General features: G+C 42.7%; 1 protein-coding gene across 1 annotated transcript; it reads left to right on the top strand.

The window, feature by feature from the left end:
* Positions 1–23,902, top strand: LOC138367006 (uncharacterized). The gene is made up of 5 exons (XM_069328408.1): positions 1–85; positions 3,883–4,209; positions 5,434–5,575; positions 17,468–17,595; positions 23,697–23,902. Exons 1-5 carry the CDS (start codon positions 1–3, stop codon positions 23,900–23,902), a joined length of 888 nt encoding a protein of 295 aa, XP_069184509.1.

The raw sequence follows: 23,902 nt of genomic DNA, 5'->3' as shown, positions 1-23,902 counted from the left end.
ATGGTTAGTTTTGATGTTACCTCGTGTTTTACCAATGTATCATTACATAAAATATTAGATTTTCTTAGAGCACAAATGGTAGCAGGTAATTTTGTTACTCTGATCCCAAGCGGTTTATTCTTTGAGCTGATTAATATTTTTGTGGAAGGCACTTACTTAAGTTATGATGGATTGGTTTCTAAACAAAAGTATGGCTTTCTTCCCTTTCCCCTATTCATGCAAATTTATATATGGAGTTTTCTGTTGCACAATTAGCACCCACAGTGATAATTGAATGGAAAGGTCCCAGGGCTTGGTTAAGACATGTTGATGATTTTTTTCGCTGTATTTGACTAAGATCTCTTGAATCTAGATAGGTACTTAGACTGTCTTAATATTCTAAAGTCCTCCTCCTCCTACTGTTTTCTATTCAAAAAAAGTTAATAATGAACTCCTCTTTTGGGATTGCACTTTAGGTAGAACCAATGATTAATTTACATTCCTTACTTAAAGGAAAAAGGCACATTCAAACTCATATATTCATTTTGTCTCATGTCATTCTAATTCAGTTAAGCAGAGCATACTCAGTTGTCTTTATCTAAGAGCATATAGAATTTGTGACCCTTCTTACCTAGAAGCAGAAGTTAAATACTCATATAAGATTTTTTTGGATATAGGTTATCCTGCATGGTTCATTGAGAAAACACACTGTAAAGTTAAAGGCACCCTTTACACTGAAACAGAAAGATGCCCTTGGAATGTTGATAAGAAAATAGTTTTGAACTTGCAATAAAACCCTCTTTTAAGTAAACTAACCAGTAATGTAAGTCATCTTTTTAACATATAAAAATATGTTAATTTCAGTCAATCAAATCGTAGATCCAGCACCTATATCTAGTTGTGCTTTGACTCTTGGGTCCTCCCTCTCAACTGTCAATCAACTGATGAGTGGGAGTGTGAGGATGTGAGTGTATGTTAGGGTGTAAGAGGGTGTGTATGTGAGGATGTAAGTGGGTGTGTGAGGATGTAAGTGGGTGTGTATGAGGGTGTGTATGTTAGGGTGTAAGAGGGTGTGTATGTGAGGATGTAAGTGTGTATGTGAGGATGTAAGTGTGTATGTGAGGATGTAAGTGTGTATGTGAGGATGTAAGTGTGTATGTGAGGATGTAAGTGTGTATGTGAGGATGTAAGTGTGTATGTGAGGATGTAAGTGTGTATGTGAGGATGTAAGTGTGTATGTGAGGATGTAAGTGGGTGTGTATGAGGGTGTGAGATGACAGTGTTTTAGGGTGTAAGATGACAGTGTTTTAGGGTATATATGACAGTGTGAGGGTGTGTATGGGGTGTATGACGGTGTGCGGGGTGTGTGAAAGGGTGCAAGCGGGTGTATGAAAGGTGTGTTAGGATGTGTAAGGTTGTGTGAAGGTGTATGTGGGTGAATAAACGTGTGTGTAAGGGTGTATATAACAGTGTGTGCATGTGTCAGGGTATATGATGGTGTGTGTGGGTGTGTAAGGGTGGATGACACTGTCTAATTGTGTATGAGGGGTGTGAGAGGGTGCGTGAGAGTGTGTGAGGGTTTGAGAGGGTGTGTGAGGGTTCGTGAGGGGGTATGAGGGTATGTGAGGGTGTAAGAGGGTGCTTGAGAGTGTGTGAGGGTTTAAGAGGTGTGTGTGAGGGTTCGTGAGGGAGTATGAGGGTATGTGAGGGTGTAGGAGGGTGTAAGAGGGTGCTTGAGAGTGTGTGAGAGTGTGTTAGGGTATGTGAGGGTGCATAAGGGGTGTGGGAGATTGTGGGAGGTATGTGTGAGAGGGAGTGCCAGAGGATGTCTGAGGGTGTGTAAGAGTGTGTGAGGGTGCGGAAGAGTGTGTGAGTGTGTGTGATGGGGTGCAAGAGGGTGTGTGAGAGTGTGCAATATGGTGTGTGAGAGGGTGCAACAGGGTGTTTGAGAGTGTGAGAGGGTGCAAGAGGGTGTGTGCGAGGGTGCAAGAGGGCTGTGAGAGTGTGCAATAGGGTGTGTGAGAGGGTGCAAGAGGGTGTGTGAGAGTGTGCAAGAGGGTGTGTGAGAGTGTGAGAGTGTGCAATAGGGTGTGTGAGAGGGTGCAAGAGGGTGTGTGAGAGTGTGCAACAGAGTGTGTGAGAGTGTGCAACAGAGTGTGTGAGAGTGTGCAATAGGGTGTGTGAGAGTGTGAGAGGGTGCAACAGGGTGTGTGAGAGGGTGCAAGAGGGTGTGTGAGAGTGTGAGAGTGTGCAATAGGGTGTGTGAGAGGGTGCAAGAGGGTGTGTGAGAGTGTGCAACAGTGTGTGAGAGTGTGCAATAGGGTGTGTGAGAGTGTGAGAGGGTGCAAGAGGGTGTGTGAAAGTGTGAGAGTGTGCAATAGGGTGTGTGAGAGTGTGCAATAGGGTATGTGAGAGTGTGCAATAGGGTGTGTGAGCGTGTGAGAGGGTGCAAGAGGGTGTGTGAGAGGGTGCAACAGGGTGTGTGAGAGTGTGAGAGGGTGCAAGAGGGTGTGTGAGAGTGTGCAACAGGGTGTGAGAGAGTGTGCAACAGGGTGTGTGAGAGTGTGAGAGGGTGAAAGAGGGTGTGTGAGAGTGTGCAACAGGGTGTGTGAAAGTGTGAGAGTGTGCAAGAGGGTGTGTGAGAGTGTGCAACAGGGTGTGAGAGAGTGTGCAACAGGGTGTGTGAGAGTGTGAGAGGGTGCAAGAGGGTGTGTGAGTGTGTGGGAGGGTACAGGTCAAGGCAGGATGTGTGGTACAGGTCTAGCCCTGTGACTGCGGTCAGGATCTCATTTTCATTTTTTTTCTGTTAACTGATAATTATTTGGCAGGAATATAATAAGATATTGCACAGTATTAATATGACTATAATGATAGGCATTATTTCCTTGATAATCAACCTTGTTGTTTAAGGATAATGTATAATCAATTAAACAGTTTTAGAGGGAACATCTGGGCGAGCTGGCAGCCTCTGACTGGTGGTTAACACATGTGTTCATTCAGATTATATTATACCTTCACTGGAGGTGGTTGTCTATACCAGCTTCCTGCCACAGCCGCCACCGCCCCCCCCCCCCCCCACCGCCGCCACTGCCTCCACCACCACAGCCGCCACCGCCCCCCCTTTCACCGCCGCCACTGCCTCCACCACCACAGCCGCCACCACCGCCTCCACCACAGCCGCCACCACCGCCATTGCCGCCACCACCACAGCCGCCACCACCGTCATAGCCGCCACCACCACAGCCGCCACCACCGTCATAGCCGCCACCACCACCATAGCCGCCACCACCACCATAGCCGCCACCACCACAGCCGCCACCACCGCCTCCACCACAGCCGCCACCACCGCCATTGCCGCCACCACCACCGCCGCCACCACCGCCATAGCCGCCACCACCACCATAGCCGCCACCACCACAGCCGCCACCACCGCCATAGCCGCCACCACCACCATAGCCGCCACCACCACAGCCGCCACCACCGCCTCCACCACAGCCGCCACCACCGCCATTGCCGCCACCACCACCGCCGCCACCACCGCCATAGCCGCCACCACCACCATAGCCGCCACCACCACCATAGCCGCCACCACCACCACAGCCGCCACCACCACCACAGCCGCCACCACCGCCATAGCCGCCACCACCACCATAGCCGCCATAGCCGGCATCACCGTCATAGCCGCCACCACCGCCGCCACCACCAACACCACAGCTGCCACTGCCACAGCCAACACCACCACTACCACCACAGCCACCACCATCACAGCCACCACCACCACAGTCGCAATTGACGCCACCGCCACAGCCGCCCCCCCCCCACAATCGCCGCCTCCACCACAGCCGCCACTGCCACCATAGCCTCCTCCACAGCAGCCAGTACCACAACCTGCTACCGCCGCAGCCGGCACCGCCACCGACGCGACCAAAATAGTTGGCACCACCACAGCCGCAGATGCCCCCACCACTCCGCCAACCGCCACCGCCGCCACCATCACTGCCACCCCTGACACAACTGCCACCGGCACAGCTACCACCACCGAAGCTGCCACCACCACAGCCGCCACCACCACCATAACCCCCTCGGTCGCCACCGTCAGAGCCGCCAGCGCCACCATAGCCGCTACGATAGCTACCGTCGCCATTGCTGCCATAGCCGCCACCACTGTCATAGCCGCCACCGCTGGCAGCGGTGGCAGCGGTGGCAGCAAAAATGACATTAAGTTCTGCCGTAAAGACGCTAGTCTCTGGGGTCAGGTGACACATACATGTGGTCAGGAAATACAAGGGAGTAGCCTACACCGTCAGCTAACTTAAGAACCATCTGTGAAGGCAGCAATGGAGAGAGAGTGTGAAGAAAAGTGTGCAAGGAAAAGGAGTTTCAGAACCATAGGAGGAACAAAAGCCATTGCAATGTAAGTAAATTTTTGCAAAACATTGGAATTGGAACCATCAATGGGGGAAAGGGGGTATATGGTCAACATGAACTGAGAAAGAATCTTGCAAGCGAGACGTCCATACTGAAAAATTAAGTTGGTGAAAGGGAACAGGGCCCACAGGAGGGGAAATTGTCAAAGCATGACATAAGCATGAGTGAGAATGTTGTAGGGGTAGGTAGTGAAGACAATAACGACCACGATGATCCTGTAGACTAGACAAAACGCCTGTATGAATATTTAGACTCAGGGTTGTGGATGAATGAAAGGCACCAGATCAGAGATAACCCAGTTTGGTAAAGAGCGTGAAGACGACGAAGAAATCAGGGAGAAGCAGAAGAGTAATCTGGACTGCCAAAATCGAGTTTAGACAGCACGAGAGAGGAATATAAATAGAGGAGAGTGCGCCTATCAGCTCCCTGGGAAGTATAGGATAAGACCTTAAGTAAGTTTAGGTCTAAGAACATCCAACTCAGAGGTAAGATCTATGGTGTGTCCAAGAAGGCCAGTGTCAAAGATTCACCCCTAAAGCATATCAAATTCTTTATATAAAAGATGATTTCTACAGAGTGACAAAGGAGATCGAAGAACGACCTGCTTCCGAGTGAAAGACATAGCATAAGTCTTAGTTATAGAGAGCTTGAAGCCATGATTGGTGGTCCAGGACTTCATGGCATCAATCGCAAGTTGAAACTGTCGTTGGGGGACAGGTGTTGCATTACCTCGACAGCTCAGGGTAAGATCATCAACATTGAGTTCTGAGAAAATTCCAGAGGGAAGGGAGGAAAGAAGACCATTGAGGGTAAACTGGAAAAAGGATAATGCTTTGAACAGTACCTTGGGGCACACCTTCGTATTACCGAAAAGAGTCAGAGAGTGGTACCAAGCCTCACCCTTAAGGAAAGATTTGTGTGGAAGCTTTGTAGGAAGAGAGGTAGTTTTTTGGGGGGCACGAAGGCTAAAAAACAGTGTAGGGACAGAATATGGTATCTCCATGTGTTATCATACGCCTTTTCCAGGTCATAACGAACAGCAACAATGGAAGTCATTGCAGCAAACTCAGTATGAATATAGTCCTCCAAGATCATTAAGACATCAGTCATGCTGCGACAGTTGTGAAAGCCAAATTGAGAAGGGAAGAGGTGATGATACTGTTCGAATGTATGTGGGACGGTGCATGTGGGACGGTGAATGTATGGTCAATAACCATATCGACGGTTATTGACCAAAAATTCACAAAGCTTGCAGATACAACTCGTTGGGGCAATGGGGTGAAATCCTCAGGGATGTCCCTAAAGAACTGTGTTTCCTAATAGGAACAACAACCACTTGTCGTTAGTCCTAGGGGACTGACGACAACTCCCAGATCCAGTTATAAATATTCAATATATACTGAAATATGAAAAAGGGAGATGGCGAAGCATCTCATAATAAATGCCATCTGAGCCCGCTACATGGAACCTGCAGAGCAACCTGTCCTCTTAAAAATAACGTCGCTCTCCGCTCGTATGCACGCTAAGGCCAAAAATGGACGTAATTTGAAATGAAATCACCTCACGAAAGTGACGTACTGTCCCGTTTTATGTTTGATTCCTCCGGTTTATGCGGTTAGTTAGGTTAGGAGAGGAAACTATCAATTAACGGTTTTCATGATGTTTTAAAACTTAAGGAGAATTTCCTGCCTTCCTAATCTTCCTAAGATATCAGAGGACCCTTAACTTGCTGTTTTGGAAAAATGAAATCCAAAATTTATTTTCAATTGTTTTTCATTTTCAAATTACGTTCATTTTCGGCCATACGAGCAAACAGGCAAATTTAGACATAATTTGTAGGAGGACAGCAAACTGTCCTACAAAGAGGATCAGATCCTCTGGTCCCAACAAGAGGATCTTGTTCAATATAGATTAAGAGAGCAGTAAAGTTAAGACCCCTAGATAAAGCTGTAGGGAAGAGGGAAAGAAATTACCACGGAAGCAATCAAGACAAATGTAGAGCATAGGCAGTTGGAGACAGACACAAATCAATGAAAACTGAGAGATCAGACTTTAGAGTTCATAGAAATTAGCATAAAAACAACAAATATTCCATTGAATAATAGACATAGTCAAAAACAGAGATAAGAGGATAAAAGGAAAAGTGAGATATTAAAAAACGAATTCGAAATGGAACACTGTATACTAGGGAGGATCAGGCTCAAGTTCAGTGAAAGAAGGGTGTGGGGACATAGGTAAATAAAGCAAAGACGATTGAGTCGAGGGGGTAGAAGAAGGAAACAAAAGAAGACTGGCAAAAGTCCGGGATGGGAGGTGGCCTCGAAGATGGCCTCGGAGATGGACGATCTCCGGGATGGAAGGTGCCAGAGGTGGAAAGCAGGGGATGAGCCGACGCCTTCTTATCAACTGTGGTGGATAAGGCTCATAAGAGGGCGACCGCCAGAAGACAGAGGGGAGGTCTTCCTAGAAAAAAAATGTTGGGAAGGAAATGCCACAGAGGACACAGAAAAGGGAGATGGTGGAGAGGTGTCAGTCAGGACTCCGATTCATCAATGAAAATAGTGAAAATAACAGTCTGCCTTTTCTGGTTGTGTTAAAAACAAAAACAGAAGCATCTCTAAGCACCAGCGTATATACAGAAAAGAGGGAGGTGGTGGAGATGTGGCTCTGAACTGAACAGCAGGAGATTTTCGGAACTAAACAGGGAATATTCAGGCATATTCAGTGGAACATTTCTAAATGAATACCTGAGCTTGTGAGTCCAAGCTCAGGTGTATACGATATAATTGGGATCGTGTACACCTGTCAGCTGATGTAAGTAGGTAGGTAGACTTTCCTTCACAAATTTGTCTGATGCCGAGGAAGAAGACAGTAAAGCTGGAACAGCAATATCCATAATCTGATATATACGAGTCAAAGGCTGGAAGACAGAAGAGTTAGGGGGGACATGATCACCACATTCAAGATTCTGAAGGGGATTGATAGGGTAGATAAAGACAGTCTATTTAACACAAGGGAACACGCACAAGGGGACACAGGTGGAAACTGAGTGTCCAAATGAGCCACAGAGATATTAGAAAGAACTTTTTTAGTGTCAGAGTGGTTGACAAATGGAATGCATTAGGGGGTGATGTGGTGGAGGCTGACTCCATACACAGTTTCAAGTGTAGATATGACAGAGCCCGATAGGCTCAGGAATCTGTACACCTGTTGATTGACGGTTGAGAGGCGGGACCAAAGAGCCAGAGCTCAACCCCCACAAACACAACTAGGTGAGTACACACCGGGTAAACAAGGATGAACTATTCAACACTGGTGGGACGCGAACAAGGGGACACAGGTGGAAGCTGAGTACCCAAATGAGCCACAGAGACGTTAGAAAGAACTTTTTCAGTGTCAGAGTAGTTAACGGATGGAATGCATTAGGAAGTGATGTGGTGGAGGCTGACTCCACCACATCACTACACAGTTTCTGACTACACAGTTTCAAATGTAGATATGATAGAGCCCAATAGGCTCAGGAATCTGTACACCAGTTGATTGACGGTTGAGAGGCGGGACCAAAGAGCCAGAGCTCAACCCCCGCAAGCACAATTAGGTGAGTACAATTAGGTGAGTACACACACACACACACACACACACACACACACACACACACACACACTCACTCTATTTCTCAACCCCCCTATGCTATTCAGATCCCTAACTTTCAGACCCATTATGCCCTTCCTACCCCCCTAGATGCCCAGACCCCATTCGTCTACCAGGCACTCCCAGGCACCCCCCTAGCACCCCCCCACTCACCCACACAGCCCCCACTTGCCCCCCAGACACCCCCCAGTTCCCCCCAGACCCCTGGTGAAAGGGGGAACTCTGACACCCGAGTTTCCAAGAAGAGTCTCAAGGTTTGGTACACCAATGCTGATGGGGTAGCCAATAAAGCAGAAGAGATAAAAGAAAGAGTTAGTGAGGCAGACCCAGACATAGTGGCAATAGTGGAAACTAAAATAAATGGCATGATCTCGGATGCAATCTTTCCAGAGGGGTACCAGGTGATAAGAAAAGAAAGGACACAGAGACAGGGAGGAGGAGTGGCACTACTAATAAAGCGGAAATGGAAGTTTGATGAGCTGGAAAATCCGGGTACCAATGAAAGCACAAGCTTCATACATGGAACTCTGACAGTGGATGGGAAGAAGATTGTAATCTTGATACTCTACAATCCCCCACCAAACAGTAGAAGGCCCAGGCAGGAGTACGAGGACAGCAACAAGACATGTATGGATGAACTGCAGAGGGCAGCAACTTTAGCGCATAGAATGAGAGCGAAGCTGCTGGTCATGGGGGACCTAAATCACGGAGAGATAGATTGGGAAACGAGGAATCCCCATGGCGGGGAGGAGACCTGGGGAGCGAAGCTGGTAGACGTTATTGACAGGAATTTCCTAACACAGCATGTGAAAGAAGATACTGGGGAAAGAGGAGGGGATACGCCCAGCCTATTAGATCTCATTATCACTCAGAATGTAGAAGACATCGAGCAGTTGGAACATGAAATACCACTAGGAGCTAGTGACCATTGTGTCCTAGTCTTTGACTACATGATGGAGCTTAAAATTGTGACCAAAGGACAAGAGGTCCGGGAAAGGAGACTTGATTACAGAAAAGGGGACTACAGAAGGATAAGGGACTACCTGGGAGAAGTGCAGTGGGAGGAAGAACTTAGAGGAAAAACAGTGCAAGGTATGATGAACCAAGTCATATTGAAATGCAAGGAGGCTGAAGATAGATTTATTCCAACAATAAAGGAAAAAAGCAGGAGGGAATATAATAACCCATGGTTTAATAGACAGTGTCAGGAAGCAAAGGTGAGAAGCAGGAGGGAGTGGAGGAAGTACAGAAGACAAAGGACAGAGGACAACAGGATTAGATGTAACAGAGCTAGGAATGATTACATTAACATAAGACGAGTGTCGGAAAGAAATTATGAGAACGATATTGCAGTCAAAGCGAAAAAGCAACCAAAATTACTACATAGCCATATAAGAAGGAAGATGTCGGTAAATGACCAAGTGACAAGACTGAGGAAAACAGAAGGGGCATATACAGAAAGCGACAAGGAAATCTGCGAGGTACTGAATGCAAAATTCCATGGAGTGTTCACAACCGAGCCTGAGCAGCTCCCATTGTTAGAAGAGATTACCCAAGATGAAAGACTATCAGATATAGAGGTGACAGCAGAGGATGTAATGAAACAGTTGACAACACTGGATGCAAATAAAGCTGTTGGACCAGACAAAGTATCACCGTGGATACTTAAAGAGGCAGCGCAGGCTCTCAGCGTGCCTCTGGCAATGATCTTTAATGAGTCACTTATGTCGGGAGAATTGCCCAGTTGCTGGAAGGAGGCAAATGTCGTACCGATTTTCAAAAAGGGTGATAGGGAGGAGGCACTTAACTACAGACCCGTATCACTGACAAGCATCCCCTGCAAAATACTTGAAAGAATAATTAGGCTAAGACTTGTTGAGCACCTGGAGAGCATTGGGTTTGTAAACAAGCACCAACATGGGTTCTGGACAGGGAAATCATGCCTAACAAACCTTTTAGAATTCTATGATAAAGTAACAAGGATAAGGCAGGACAGAGAAGGCTGGGCAGGCTGCATATTTCTTGACTGCCAAAAGGCCTTTGATACGGTACCGCACATGAGACTGCTATACAAACTTGAGAGGCAGGCAGGAGTAAGCGGAAAGGCCCTAGTATGGGTGAAGAACTACCTAACAGGAAGGAGCCAGAGGGTAATGGTAAGGGGCGAAAAGTCGGACTGGCGAACAGTAACAAGTGGAGTACCTCAAGGATCGGTGCTGGGACCAATCCTCTTTCTAATTTACGTAAATGATATGTTTACAGGAGTGGAATCATACATGTCAATGTTTGCAGATGACGCAAAATTAATGAGAAGAATTGTGACAGACGAGGATTGTAGGATCCTCCAAGAGGACTTAAACAGGCTGCAGAGATGGTCAGGGAAATGGCTACTGGAGTTTAACACCAGTAAATGTAAAGTTATGGAAATGGGATCAGGTGACAGGAGACCAAAGGGACAGTACACAATGAAGGGGAACAGCCTACCTGTAACGATTCGAGAAAGAGACCTGGGAGTGGATGTGACACCTAATCTAACTCCTGAGGCACATATAAATAGGATAACGACAGCAGCGTACTCTACACTGGCGAAAATTAGAACTTCATTCAGAAACCTAAATGAGGAAGCTTTTAGGGCGCTTTACACTGCCTACGTGAGACCCGTCTTAGAGTATGCCGCGCCATCATGGAGCCCCCACCTGAAGAAACACATAAAGAAACTGGAGAAGGTTCAGAGGTTTGCGACGAGGCTTGTCCCAGAGCTACGAGGGATGGGATATGAAGAGCGGCTGAAGGAACTGAACCTTACGACACTAGAGAAAAGAAGGGAGAGAGGAGATATGATAGGGACATATAAAATACTCAGGGGAATTGACAAAGTGGAAATAGATGAAATGTTCACACGTAATAATAACAGAACGAGGGGACATGGGTGGAAACTGGAAACTCAGATGAGTCACAGAGATGCTAGGAAGTTTTCTTTTAGCGTGAGAGTAGTAGAAAAATGGAATGCACTTGGGGAACAGGTTGTGGAAGCAAATACTATTCATACTTTTAAAACTAGGTATGATAGGGAAATGGGACAGGAGTCATTGCTGTAAACAACCGATAACTAGAAAGGCGGGATCCAAGAGTCAATGCTCGATCCTGCAAGCACATATAGGTGAGTACATATAGGTGAGTACACGCACACACACACACACACTATATATATATATATATATATATATATATATATATATATATATATATATATTAGTATATTTTGGTAGCAGTCTTTCCTGTAGACATATATTATTAAATATGACCGAAAAAGTAAGATTAATAATTCTAACACGAATTTTCTCAATCTTTCGTACATTATGCTTCACTGTTGGAGGTAAATCAAAAATCACTTCTCCAAAATTCATTTTTATTTCTAGTCTGACGCGACACGGGCGCGTTTCGTAAAACTTATTACATTTTCAAAGACTTCACAAATACACAACTGATTAGAACTTGCGTTTCCCTGATTTTATATCTACATTTGAGTGAGGTGGGAAGGGTGATGTGGCATTACATTTGAGTGAGGTGGGAAGGATGATGTGGCATTAACACAAGACAGAACACTAGAGGATATTAATAGGGTATTAAAAGTATCAACACAAGACAGAACAGAAACAATGGGTATTGAATAGAAGTGTTTGTAGAAAGCCTATTGGTCCATATTTCTTGATGCTTCTATATTGGAGCGGAGTCTTGAGGTGGGTAGAATATAGTTGTGCAATAATTGGCTGTTGATTGCTGGTGTTGACTTCTTGATGTGTAGTGCCTCGCAAACGTCAAGCCGCCTGCTATCGCTGTATCTATCGATGATTTCTGTGTTGTTTACTAGGATTTCTCTGGCGATGGTTTGGTTATGGGAAGAGATTATATGTTCCTTAATGGAGCCCTGTTGTTTATGCATCGTTAAACGCCTAGAAAGAGATGTTGTTGTCTTGCCTATATACTGGGTTTTTTGGAGCTTACAGTCCCCAAGTGGGCATTTGAAGGCATAGACGACGTTAGTCTCTTTTAAAGCGTTCTGTTTCGTGTCTGGAGAGTTTCTCATGAGTAGGCTGGCCGTTTTTCTGGTTTTATAGTAAATCGTCAGTTGTATCCTCTGATTTTTGTCTGTAGGGATAACGTTTCTATTAACAATATCTTTCAGGACCCTTTCCTCTGTTTTATGAGCTGTGGAAAAGAAGTTCCTGTAAAATAGTCTAATAGGGGGTATAGGTGTTGTGTTAGTTGTCTCTTCGGAGGTTGCATGGCTTTTCACTTTCCTTCTTATGATGTCTTCGATGAAACCATTGGAGAAGCCGTTATTGACTAGAACCTGCCTTACCCTACAGAGTTCTTCGTCGACTTGCTTCCATTCTGAGCTGTGGCTGAGAGCACGGTCGACGTATGCGTTAACAACACTCCTCTTGTACCTGTCAGGGCAGTCGCTGTTGGCATTTAGGCACATTCCTATGTTTGTTTCCTTTGTGTAGACTGCAGTGTGGAAACCTCCGCCCTTTTCCATAACTGTTACATCTAGAAAAGGCAGCTTCCCATCCTTTTCCGTCTCGTAAGTGAAACGCAGCACGGAACTCTGCTCAAATGCCTCCTTCAGCTCCTGCAGATGTCTGACATCAGGTACCTGTGTAAAAATGTCGTCAACATACCTGCAGTATATGGCCGGTTTCAAGTTCATGTCGACTAAGACTTTTTGCTCGATGGTACCCATGTAGAAGTTTGCAAACATTTTTACACAGGTACCTGATGTCAGACATCTGCAGGAGCTGAAGGAGGCATTTGAGCAGAGTTCCGTGCTGCGTTTCACTTACGAGACGGAAAAGGATGGGAAGCTGCCTTTTCTAGATGTAACAGTTATGGAAAAGGGCGGAGGTTTCCACACTGCAGTCTACACAAAGGAAACAAACATAGGAATGTGCCTAAATGCCAACAGCGACTGCCCTGACAGGTACAAGAGGAGTGTTGTTAACGCATACGTCGACCGTGCTCTCAGCCACAGCTCAGAATGGAAGCAAGTCGACGAAGAACTCTGTAGGGTAAGGCAGGTTCTAGTCAATAACGGCTTCTCCAATGGTTTCATCGAAGACATCATAAGAAGGAAAGTGAAAAGCCATGCAACCTCCGAAGAGACAACTAACACAACACCTATACCCCCTATTAGACTATTTTACAGGAACTTCTTTTCCACAGCTCATAAAACAGAGGAAAGGGTCCTGAAAGATATTGTTAATAGAAACGTTATCCCTACAGACAAAAATCAGAGGATACAACTGACGATTTACTATAAAACCAGAAAAACGGCCAGCCTACTCATGAGAAACTCTCCAGACACGAAACAGAACGCTTTAAAAGAGACTAACGTCGTCTATGCCTTCAAATGCCCACTTGGGGACTGTAAGCTCCAAAAAACCCAGTATATAGGCAAGACAACAACATCTCTTTCTAGGCGTTTAACGATGCATAAACAACAGGGCTCCATTAAGGAACATATAATCTCTTCCCATAACCAAACCATCGCCAGAGAAATCCTAGTAAACAACACAGAAATCATCGATAGATACAGCGATAGCAGGCGGCTTGACGTTTGCGAGGCACTACACATCAAGAAGTCAACACCAGCAATCAACAGCCAATTATTGCACAACTATATTCTACCCACCTCAAGACTCCGCTCCAATATAGAAGCATCAAGAAATATGGACCAATAGGCTTTCTACAAACACTTCTATTCAATACCCATTGTTTCTGTTCTGTCTTGTGTTGATACTTTTAATACCCTATTAATATCCTCTAGTGTTCTGTCTTGTGTTAATGCCACATCATCCTTCCCACCTCACTCAAATGTAATGCCACATCACCCTTCCCACCTCACTCAAATGTAGATATAAAATCAGGGAAACGCAAGTTCTAATCAGTTGTGTATTTGTGAAGTCTTTGAAAATGTAATAAGTTTTACGAAACGCGCCCGTGTCGCGTCAGACTAGAAATAAAAATGAATTTTGGAGAAGTGATTTTTGATTTACCTCCAACAGTGAAGCATAATGTACGAAAGATTGAGAAAATTCGTGTTAGAATTATTAATCTTACTTTTTCGGTCATATTTAATAATATATATATATATATATATATATATATATATATATATATATATAATTTGCAATACAGTGAGTTTGTCTTAGAGAGAACTTTGTTTGAGAACTGAGGTTGGGATACTTGAATAAGTACGAGTCACATTATCTTAGTTAAACGTTAAACATGTTATTTGCACATGTACATTACAACACGACATATGTATCTTGAGTAAGTACATGTGTTATTGGCAAAAGAAATGTGTTACTTGCAACCGGACACAAGTATCTTGGGTACGATCATGAGTTACGTTAGACATGACTTACAAGGTCGACATACAGGATGTTATTGCCTCTGGTTGCCGGCCTCACTTTGCTCTTCAGCAGGTCCTCTACGGAGTCCAGTGGCTTTGACCTGCGGAACACCAGTCCAAGTTATTCTAGATGAATCTCAGCACGTCTCTGTAAACCACCACAGATTAGAAGACTATCTGAACTGATCAGACTCTAGAGTTCCAAAGTATCTCAGTGATTTTCAGAGATGTAACTATGATGACCAACCAAGCATCAGAAGATGGAGAAGCGACGACGTTTCGGTCCGTCTTGGACCATTACCAACTCATGTGATCACACGACTTGATAATAGTTCAGAACGGACCAAAACATTGTTGCTTCTCCATCTTCTGACGTGTTGTTTGGTCATCATATTTTCAGAAATATTATTGTCACTCATCGTCTGTGGACGTACCTCTTAATAATAGTCAAATCATATGTATGAATGCTATCCATTGTTATTTCTTAATGTCAATGTCTATAAACCGAAGGCCTATTTGTTTGTCTATCTGCCTATTCAAATGATGAAGGCCAGATGCTCTTGGCTAGCCTTACCTAATTTTCCAAGATGACACATGTTTTTTCCAAATTTTCCAAGATGGATGTTAATCACAGACAAAATAAGGTCCCAGTACAATAGTTTAGGAAATTACACAATTTATTTTTACCCCTTGTAATTTTCATGAAGTCTTAAATCAGAGTGTTTTGAGCAGTTTTTCAGAATCTAGTTATATATAAATTTAGCTATATAAATAAAATGTAAATGTTCGTTTGTTCAAAATCGCTAATCTCCGAAAATTCTTCATCGATTGCTTCTAAATTTTACCACAACATTCCATTCGCATACAAATGTATTTTTATATACCTACTATATAGATGTCATGTCTGTGACAGGTAAAAACGTTTTTTTTTTACACTGTATTTTTCGTGTGAGGTTTTCATTTGAAAGAAATCTACAAAACCACTTTACCGATTGCTTTGATATTTTGACATAATGTTGCATTCGAATACGTGCGTGTTTTTATATACATGCCACACCTGTGACAGGTAAAAGCTTGTTTTCATTAAAGCAGTGCCATCTGTTGAACTTAAAAGCCACACATGCTCTAATATCTGCAAGTTATTCACAGATTGCTTTGAAATGTTGACACAACGTTCCGTTTGAATATGCGTGTTTTTTTTTATATATCTACGATAGCCACACCTGGGACAGGTAAAAACATGCTTTTTTAGGAAAAACAGTGTCATCTGAGAACGTAGAAGCAAAACACGCTGTATTAAACATGTTACGATTCCATTTCGATGATTCTGATTTCAATGATAAATTGAATTTTCATAGTTTTCAACTTATTTTCATTTTGATTTAATTATTTTGTGACATTGCACTGTAACTGAGCTGTGTTGTTTACTATACAGCTCATTTCACGAGTATAGTTCATTTTTTTTAATTTTTTCATTGTTTTTAATTTAGTTTTTCAACTGTTGTTCTTATTTTTCAGTGATGGTAACATCAGATCATCTGATAATCACATTTTTCTGATGGGAACATCAGATCATTTGGGAACGAAAGAGTGGAGAATGTTGGCGAGGACAAGGGGACGAGAGTGGGGGATGGTTGGGAGGACGAGGGAGAGGGGGAGGGGGGTAACGGTGGGGAAGACGAGGGGACGGGCGAATGGGGAATTGTGCAGAGGACGAGAGGACGAGGGAGTGGAGAATGGTGAGGAGGACAAGGGGAGAGGGAAGTGGGGGATGGTGCAGAGGACGAGGGGATAGGACGAGGGGGTGGAAATGGTTGGGAGGAGGAGGGGATGCGGGAATCGGGGGGGGGGGAACACAATGGGACTGGGAGTGGGGAATGGTAGGGGAGGATGAGGGGATGGGAGGGGTAGAGGGGATGTTTACATCTGTAGGCCATATACACAGAATATCATCTTGAGGTTATCTTGAGATGATTTTGGGGCTTTTTAGTGTCTCCGCGGCCTTGTCCTCGACCAGGCCTCCACCCCTAGGAAACAGCCCGTGACAGCTGACTAACACCCAGGTACCTATTTTACTGCTAGGTAACAGAGGCATAGGGTAAAAGAAACTCTGCCCATTGTTTCTCGCCGGCGCCCGGGATCGAACCCGGGACCACAGGATCACAAGTCCAGTGTGCTGTCCGCTCGGCCGACCGTCTCCCTCCCTATCATCAACATATCTAAACCATGGAATGATTCCAGGGGTAATTTTTGAAATAAATTTCTTTTCAAAGAATTCCATGTACACGTTTGAAAGCAATGGCGATAAAGGATTCTCCATTGCCATTCAAAAAGTCTGTAAATAATACTCATTATTAAAGGTATATATACATTCTTTAATGCACAACTTAACAAGATTGACAACAATATCAGCAGAAAGAGGTAAAACATGATTCATTAAGATAATCAAGAATATCATCAAGCGGTACCTTTGTAAACAAAGAACAAACGTCAAAACTGATTAACTTTACATCTGGAGTGACCGGAACACTATTTAATTTGTTAACTAATTCAAGAGAATTGGTCAAATGAGAAGAGGAAATAGTTCCTAGCAATGGGGACAAGATATGGTAAGCCATTTAGAAAGTTTGTAAGAAATGGATCCCACAGAGCTGATAATAGGCTTCATGGGACTATTAGGCTTATGCGTCTTGTCAAGACGCATAATTTAGATATGTTGATGATATTTTGTGTATATGGCCAATAGATGTAAACACAGACGAATTTGTAGCCAGACTTAATGATCAAGTCACTTCATAAAATTTACTATGGAGACTGAAATTGATAAATGTTTGCCATTCCTAGATGTACTTATTCATAGGGAAGATTTGTCACTAAAGTTTAGTGTCTACAGAAAACCTACGAATAATTTATCTTATGTTCATTATTTCTCAGGGCCTATGCCCTGAGAAATGTGAAATACTATGTGAACAAATCTATTTTTTTCTTCAGTGTATCTAAGAGCTCTTTGGTTATGAGTCCAGAATTTTTAGATGAAGAGTTTAAGAATATTGATTCTATTGGTCTCAAGCTTTTTTATCCATTAAGTTTTTTGGAAGTTTGCCATAGCAAAGCACGTCGTACATATTATAATAATATATGCAGTGAAAAAAATCGCCAAACAATGTGTTATGTTTACCTTATTTCTCTGGGTTTTAAAATATGGTCAAGACCTTGAAACTTTTTGATATACATGTACTGTTTAGCTATGAAAATACTGTTGGTAAACTTTTAGTTAGGAACAGCCCTCGTAGTGATAATTGTGTCATTTAGAAAATACTTTGTAAAGACTGTAATAAGTTCTATGTTGGGCAAACGTCTAAAGATTTGAAATGTAGAATTTCGCAACGTAAATTACTCTGTAAGACGGCCAATTGTCTAATGCTTTGTTTGTTCATTTGTCAGAAAATACTCACCAAATGAATTGGGAGATGGCCTCTTCAATAACGAATTGTAAAAAGCACTTATAACATGAACATAATTGAATCTGCTTTAATGCAGACAACAAAATAATGTAATTTGAACATTAGCGGTGGTTTATATAACTTAGATCCATTTTTGATAGATCAATTAGAGGGCGATTTGAGTAGGATCATTGATACACATTTGTCTCACTGATTCATTGTAAAATATTTACTATCTTTTGCTATTATTATCCATGTATGGGCCTATTGGTGGGTATGAATAGGAGCTGCCTAGCATGGGCCAATAGGCCTTTTGCAGTTCTTATGCGGTTCTTAACTGTATCCACCTAATTCCCCTTCATTTTTCCTTGTACTTCACCTCTCTTTCTCCTGACTATATATTTGTCCAATACTTGACTTGTAAATCACGGGAGACACCTCCCGTCACGCAGGGTGCAGTCGCACCTTCACAGATCTTCAGTATCAGCTTTTGATACTGGTAAGCTCAAAAACTGGTGGCTCAAAAAATCCACCACTTACGGGTAATTCATGCCTGTGCCACCTTTTGGTAGCTTAATCTTCATCAATCATCAATCGAATAAAAAAAAAAGACGGGAGACATCTCCCGTCACGCAAAGTGCAGTCGGACCTCCACAGATCTCCAGTATCAGCTCTTGATACTAATAATGGCTCAAAAGGGCCACCACTTACAGGCTATTCATGCCCCTGCCACCTTTTGGGTGGCTTAATCTTCATCAATCAATCATCAGACTTGTAAATCATTCATTCCTTCTGAAGACGTATTAATATACGAAAGTACTTAAGGAAATTCCTGTTTCAATTCTTCCTCCGAGGTCTGACATTGTCACATTTTTTATCACGTGTTAATTTTTCGTGATTTTATATATATATATATATATATATATATATATATATATATATATATATATATATATATATATATATATATATATATATATATATATATATATATATATATATATATATATATATATTTCATTGAATATGACCGCATATTCTGTATTTATTATTTTCTGGTTTAGGGCTTCTATCCCTCTAACTATTTTCTTAGCATCAGGGCTTAATTGAAATAGGAGTTCTCCAAAACTCATTTTCGTACTTTTAAGGTGAAGAAAAGAAGTGATTTACTATAGAGTGTATTACACTAATTTGTATAATTTGCACGACGTTTCGAACCTCCATGGTTCATTCTCAAGTGAACAGATCTTACAATACTAGTTGATTTTATACCCGCATTAGGTCAGGTGATAATACAATGAAGGTGAAAACATGGGGGGATACATAAGGGATAAACATAGGGGCTGCAGAAGGCTTATTGGCCCATACGAGGCATCTCCTATCTAAACACAAAGATTAATCCAGTGTAATTGGCCTGTTATGTTGGACATTGTCTTCTGTGTTGGCATCGATATGTTCTTGTCTTGTCCTTACTCTCATGGTGGGTAACTCAGCCTTACTCAGCCAAATACCAACCCCAACTTATCACCTGGCAAAGAAACTCAATGAACTCCTAACTCCATACACTCCAAGTAAGTTTAGTCTACAATCATCAGCAGATTTCCTAGAATTGATCAAATCTACCCAGCCCGATGGAATCATCGCTTCCCTGGACGTTGAATCCCTTTTTACCAACGTCCCAGTCGACACAACCATAGGAATGATACTGGACAGAGTATACAGAGACGAGAGCACCCCCAAATTAGACATACCTGAGCCACACTTGAAAAGTCTTCTCGAAGCATGTACAAAGGAAGCCCCTTTCATCAGTCCACAAGGAGACATGTATTTACAAATAGACGGAGTAGCAATGGGCTCCCCCTTAGGAGTTTTATTTGCTAATTTTTATATGGGAACCATCGAAGATAGGGTCTTCAGTAGCAGACAAAAACCAACTGTATACTGCCGTTATGTAGATGACATATTCGTAATAGTAAAAGACTCAGATGAACTAATTGACCTAAAAAGACACCTAGAGAGAGAGTCAGTACTCCGATTTACACATGAAAATAGTGAAAATAACAGTCTGCCATTCTTGGATGTACTAATAACAAAAACAGGAACCTCTTTAAGCACCAACGTATATACCAAGCCCACCAACATAGGATTATGCCTGAACGGTAGGAGTGAGTGCCCCCAAAGATACAAAGCCAGTTTTCTCAATGCTTATATTCGTCGAGCGCTTACCCACTGCTCTGAATGGAGCAACGTGAGTAGAGAGTTTGAAAGAGTAACTCAGGTATTGGTGAACAACGGATATAGCAACGCGGAAATAAACGCTGCTATAAGAAGACACTTGGACCGTTGGTATAATTCAGAACCTAGAACAGAAACCACAACACCCCCAATAAAATTATATTACAAATCAACCATGCACAGTGAACATATAAAAGAGGAAAGAATAATGAAAGAAATAATCCGTAAAGGAGTAAAAAGCACTACTCCTAACCAAAACATAAACCTGATAATATTCTACAAAACCAAGAAGACTTCCGAACTCCTTATCAAAAACAGCCCGAAGCCGACGGAGAACCCTCTACAGCAGTCAAGCGTTGTATACATGTACACTTGCCCCCACGAAGGATGTAACCTTCAATGTAAGTACATAGGTATGACGTCGACCAAGCTGACGAGGCGTTTGACATGCCATCTTCAATCTGGTGCCCCTAGGAATCACATGAGACAAGCCCATGACATTACTCTAACAAGAGAAATGTTGAACAAAAATACTTGCATAATAGACAAAACCCAAGATTCAAGAAGATTACAAATTCTTGAGGCAATTCACATAAGAATAGAGCGACCTACCATGAACACCCAAATCACGGAACTATTTACTCTACCCACCATGAGAGTAAGGACAAGACAAGAACATATCGATGCCAACACAGAAGACAATGTCCAACATAACAGGCCAATTACACTGGATTAATCTTTGTGTTTAGATAGGAGATGCCTCGTATGGGCCAATAAGCCTTCTGCAGCCCCTATGTTTATCCCTTATGTATCCCCCCATGTTTTCACCTTCATTGTATTATCACCTGACCTAATGCGGGTATAAAATCAACTAGTATTGTAAGATCTGTTCACTTGAGAATGAACCATGGAGGTTCGAAACGTCGTGCAAATTATACAAATTAGTGTAATACACTCTATAGTAAATCACTTCTTTTCTTCACCTTAAAAGTACGAAAATGAGTTTTGGAGAACTCCTATTTCAATTAAGCCCTGATGCTAAGAAAATAGTTAGAGGGATAGAAGCCCTAAACCAGAAAATAATAAATACAGAATATGCGGTCATATTCAATGAAACATGTTTGAAAGAAAACCTGCTGCCAGTATACACCAATATATATATATATATATATATATATATATATATATATATATATATATATATATATATATATATTGCTGTATACTGGCAGCAGGTTTTCTTTCAAACATGTTTCATTGAATATGACCGCATATTCTGTATTTATTATTTTCTGGTTTAGGGGCTTCTATTCCTCTAACTATTTTCTTAGCATCAGGGCTTAGTTGAAATAGGAGTTCTCCAAAACTCATTTTCGTACTTTTAAGGTGAAGAAAAGAAGTGATTTACTATAGAGTGTATTACACTTATTAATACAATTTGCTTAGTTGAAATAGGAGTTGAAATAGGGCTTAGTTGAAATAGGAGTTCTCCAAAACTCATTTTCGTACAATTAAGGTGAAGAAAAGAAGTGATTTACTATAGAGTGTATTACACTTATTAATACAATTTGCACACAACGTTTCGAACCTCCATGGTTCATTCTCAAGTGAACAGATCTTACAATGCTGGTTGATTTTATACCCGCACTGGGTCAGGTGATAATACAATAAAGGTGAAAACATGGGGGGATACATGAGGGATAAATGTGAGGTGAAACATAGAGGTAACTGCAGAAGGCTTATTGGCCCATACGAGGCAGCTCCTATCCAAACACAAAGATTAATCCAGTGTAATTGGCCTGTTATGTTGGACATTGTCTTCTGTGTTGGCATCGTTATGTTCTGGTCTTGTCCTTACTCTCATGGTGGGTAGAGTAAATAGTTCCGTGATTTGGGTGTTCATGGTAGGTTGTTCTATTCTTATGTGAATTGCCTCAACAATTTGTAATCTTCTTGCATCTTGGGTTTTGTCTATTATGCAGGTATTCTTGTTCAACATTTCTCTTGTTAGAGTAATGTCATGGGCTTGTCTCATGTGATTCCTAGGGGCACCGGATTGAAGATGGCATGTCAAACGCCTCGTCAGCTTGGTCGACGTCATACCTATGTACTTAGATTGAAGGTTACATTCTTCGTGGGGGCAAGTGTACATGTATACATCGCTTGACTGCTGTAGAGGGTTCTCCGTCGGCTTCGGGCTGTTTTTGATAAGGAGTTCGGAAGTCTTCGTGGTTTTGTAGAATATTATCAGGTTTATGTTTTGGTTAGGAGTAGTGCTTTTTACTCCTTTACGGATTATTTCTTTCATTATTCTTTCCTCTTTTATATGTTCACTGTGCATGGTTGATTTGTAATATAATTTTATTGGAGGTATTATGGTTTCTGTTCTAGGTTCTGGATTATACCAGACTCAGATGTGTAGTGCCTCGCAGATGTCAAGCCGCCTGCTATCGCTGTAACTATCGATGATTTCTGTGTTGTTTGCTGAGATTTCTCTGGTGATGGTTTGGTTGTGGGAAGAGATTACATGTTCCTTAATGGAGCCCTGTTGCTTATGCATCGTTAAACGCCTGGAAAGAGATGTTGTTGTCTTGCCTATATACTGAGTTTTTTGAGGCTTACAGTCCTCAAGAGAGCATTTGAAGGCATAGACGACGTTGGTCTCTTTAAAGCGTTCTGCTTTGTGTCTGGAGAGTTTTTCATGAGTTGGCTGGCCGTTTTTTTTGGTTTTATAGTAAATCGTCAGTTGTATCTTCTGATTTTTGTCTGTAGGGATAACGTTTCTATTAACAATATCTTTCAGGACCCTTTCCTCCGTTTTATGAGCTGTGGAAAAGAAGTTCCTGTAAAATAGTCTAGTAGAGGGTATAGGTGTTGTGTTAGTTGTCTCTTGAGAGGTTGCATGGCGTTTCACCTTCCTTTTTATGATGTCTTCAACGAAACCATTGGAGAAGCCATTGTTGACTAGGACCTGCCTTACCCTACAGAGTTCTCCATCGACTTGCTTCCATCCTGAGCTGTGGCTGAGAGCACGGTAGACATAAGCGTTAACAACACTCCTCTTGTACCTGTCTGGGCAGTCACTGTTGGCATTTAGGCACATTCCTATGTTTGTTTCCTTAGTGTAGACTGCAGTGTGGAAACCTCCGCTCCTTTCCATGACTGTTACATCTAAAAAGGGCAGCTTCCCATCCTACTCCATCTCGTAAGTGAAATGCAACACAGAATTCTGCTCAAATGCCTCCTTCATTGAAAGCCAGTGTTAGCCTCCAGTCGTGGTCTGAATTTAAGGATTTCTTCCGCTGGCGCTTTGTTAACAAAGGAGACTGCGACCCGTATAATTTTGTCAAGAAAATTGCCAATGCCACCATGCAGCCTAGTGAATTGTTTAATGCGTTTACAAGCCGTCTCGCTCAGTATCTGTATGCCTTGGAGACTGCCATGCTTAGTTCCTCCTCATGCATGGGATAAGGACAAGACACTGACCCCCCCAAGCCATAGCCAAATGATAGCATTTGTGACTTTAATTAATTTTGCCCCAGACCATACTAAACCGATCATCGAGCAACAAAATTTTGGAGTTAAAGACGAAATTGGTGAAGTGTCTGATGCTATCAACAATGCCGCCAATAAACTTGCTCCCCTAAGTGCTCAACTGTTGCCATCCTCTGACACTGTGAATGAAGTAACAAGCCCTCAGCTTCTTCCCACAAAATTCTTGATCGCAGAACCTCACCCATGGTCGTAG

This window comes from Procambarus clarkii, chromosome 21 (assembly GCF_040958095.1).
Source record: "Procambarus clarkii isolate CNS0578487 chromosome 21, FALCON_Pclarkii_2.0, whole genome shotgun sequence".
Lineage (NCBI taxonomy): Eukaryota > Metazoa > Arthropoda > Malacostraca > Decapoda > Cambaridae > Procambarus > Procambarus clarkii.
The sequence above is the reverse complement of the archived record's forward strand: the minus strand, read 5'-3'. Positions and strand labels throughout refer to the sequence as shown.

Coding starts and splice junctions, on each gene's coding strand:
- LOC138367006 (XM_069328408.1), top strand. CDS start 1: ATGGTTAGTTTTGATGTTACCTCGTGTTTTACCAATGTATCATTACAT. Junction 4,210..5,433: donor AAATGACATTAAGTTCTGCC/GTAAAGACGCTA, acceptor CGCCTTTTCCAG/GTCATAACGAACAGCAACAA. Junction 5,576..17,467: donor GGTGATGATACTGTTCGAAT/GTATGTGGGACG, acceptor TTTTTTCTTCAG/TGTATCTAAGAGCTCTTTGG.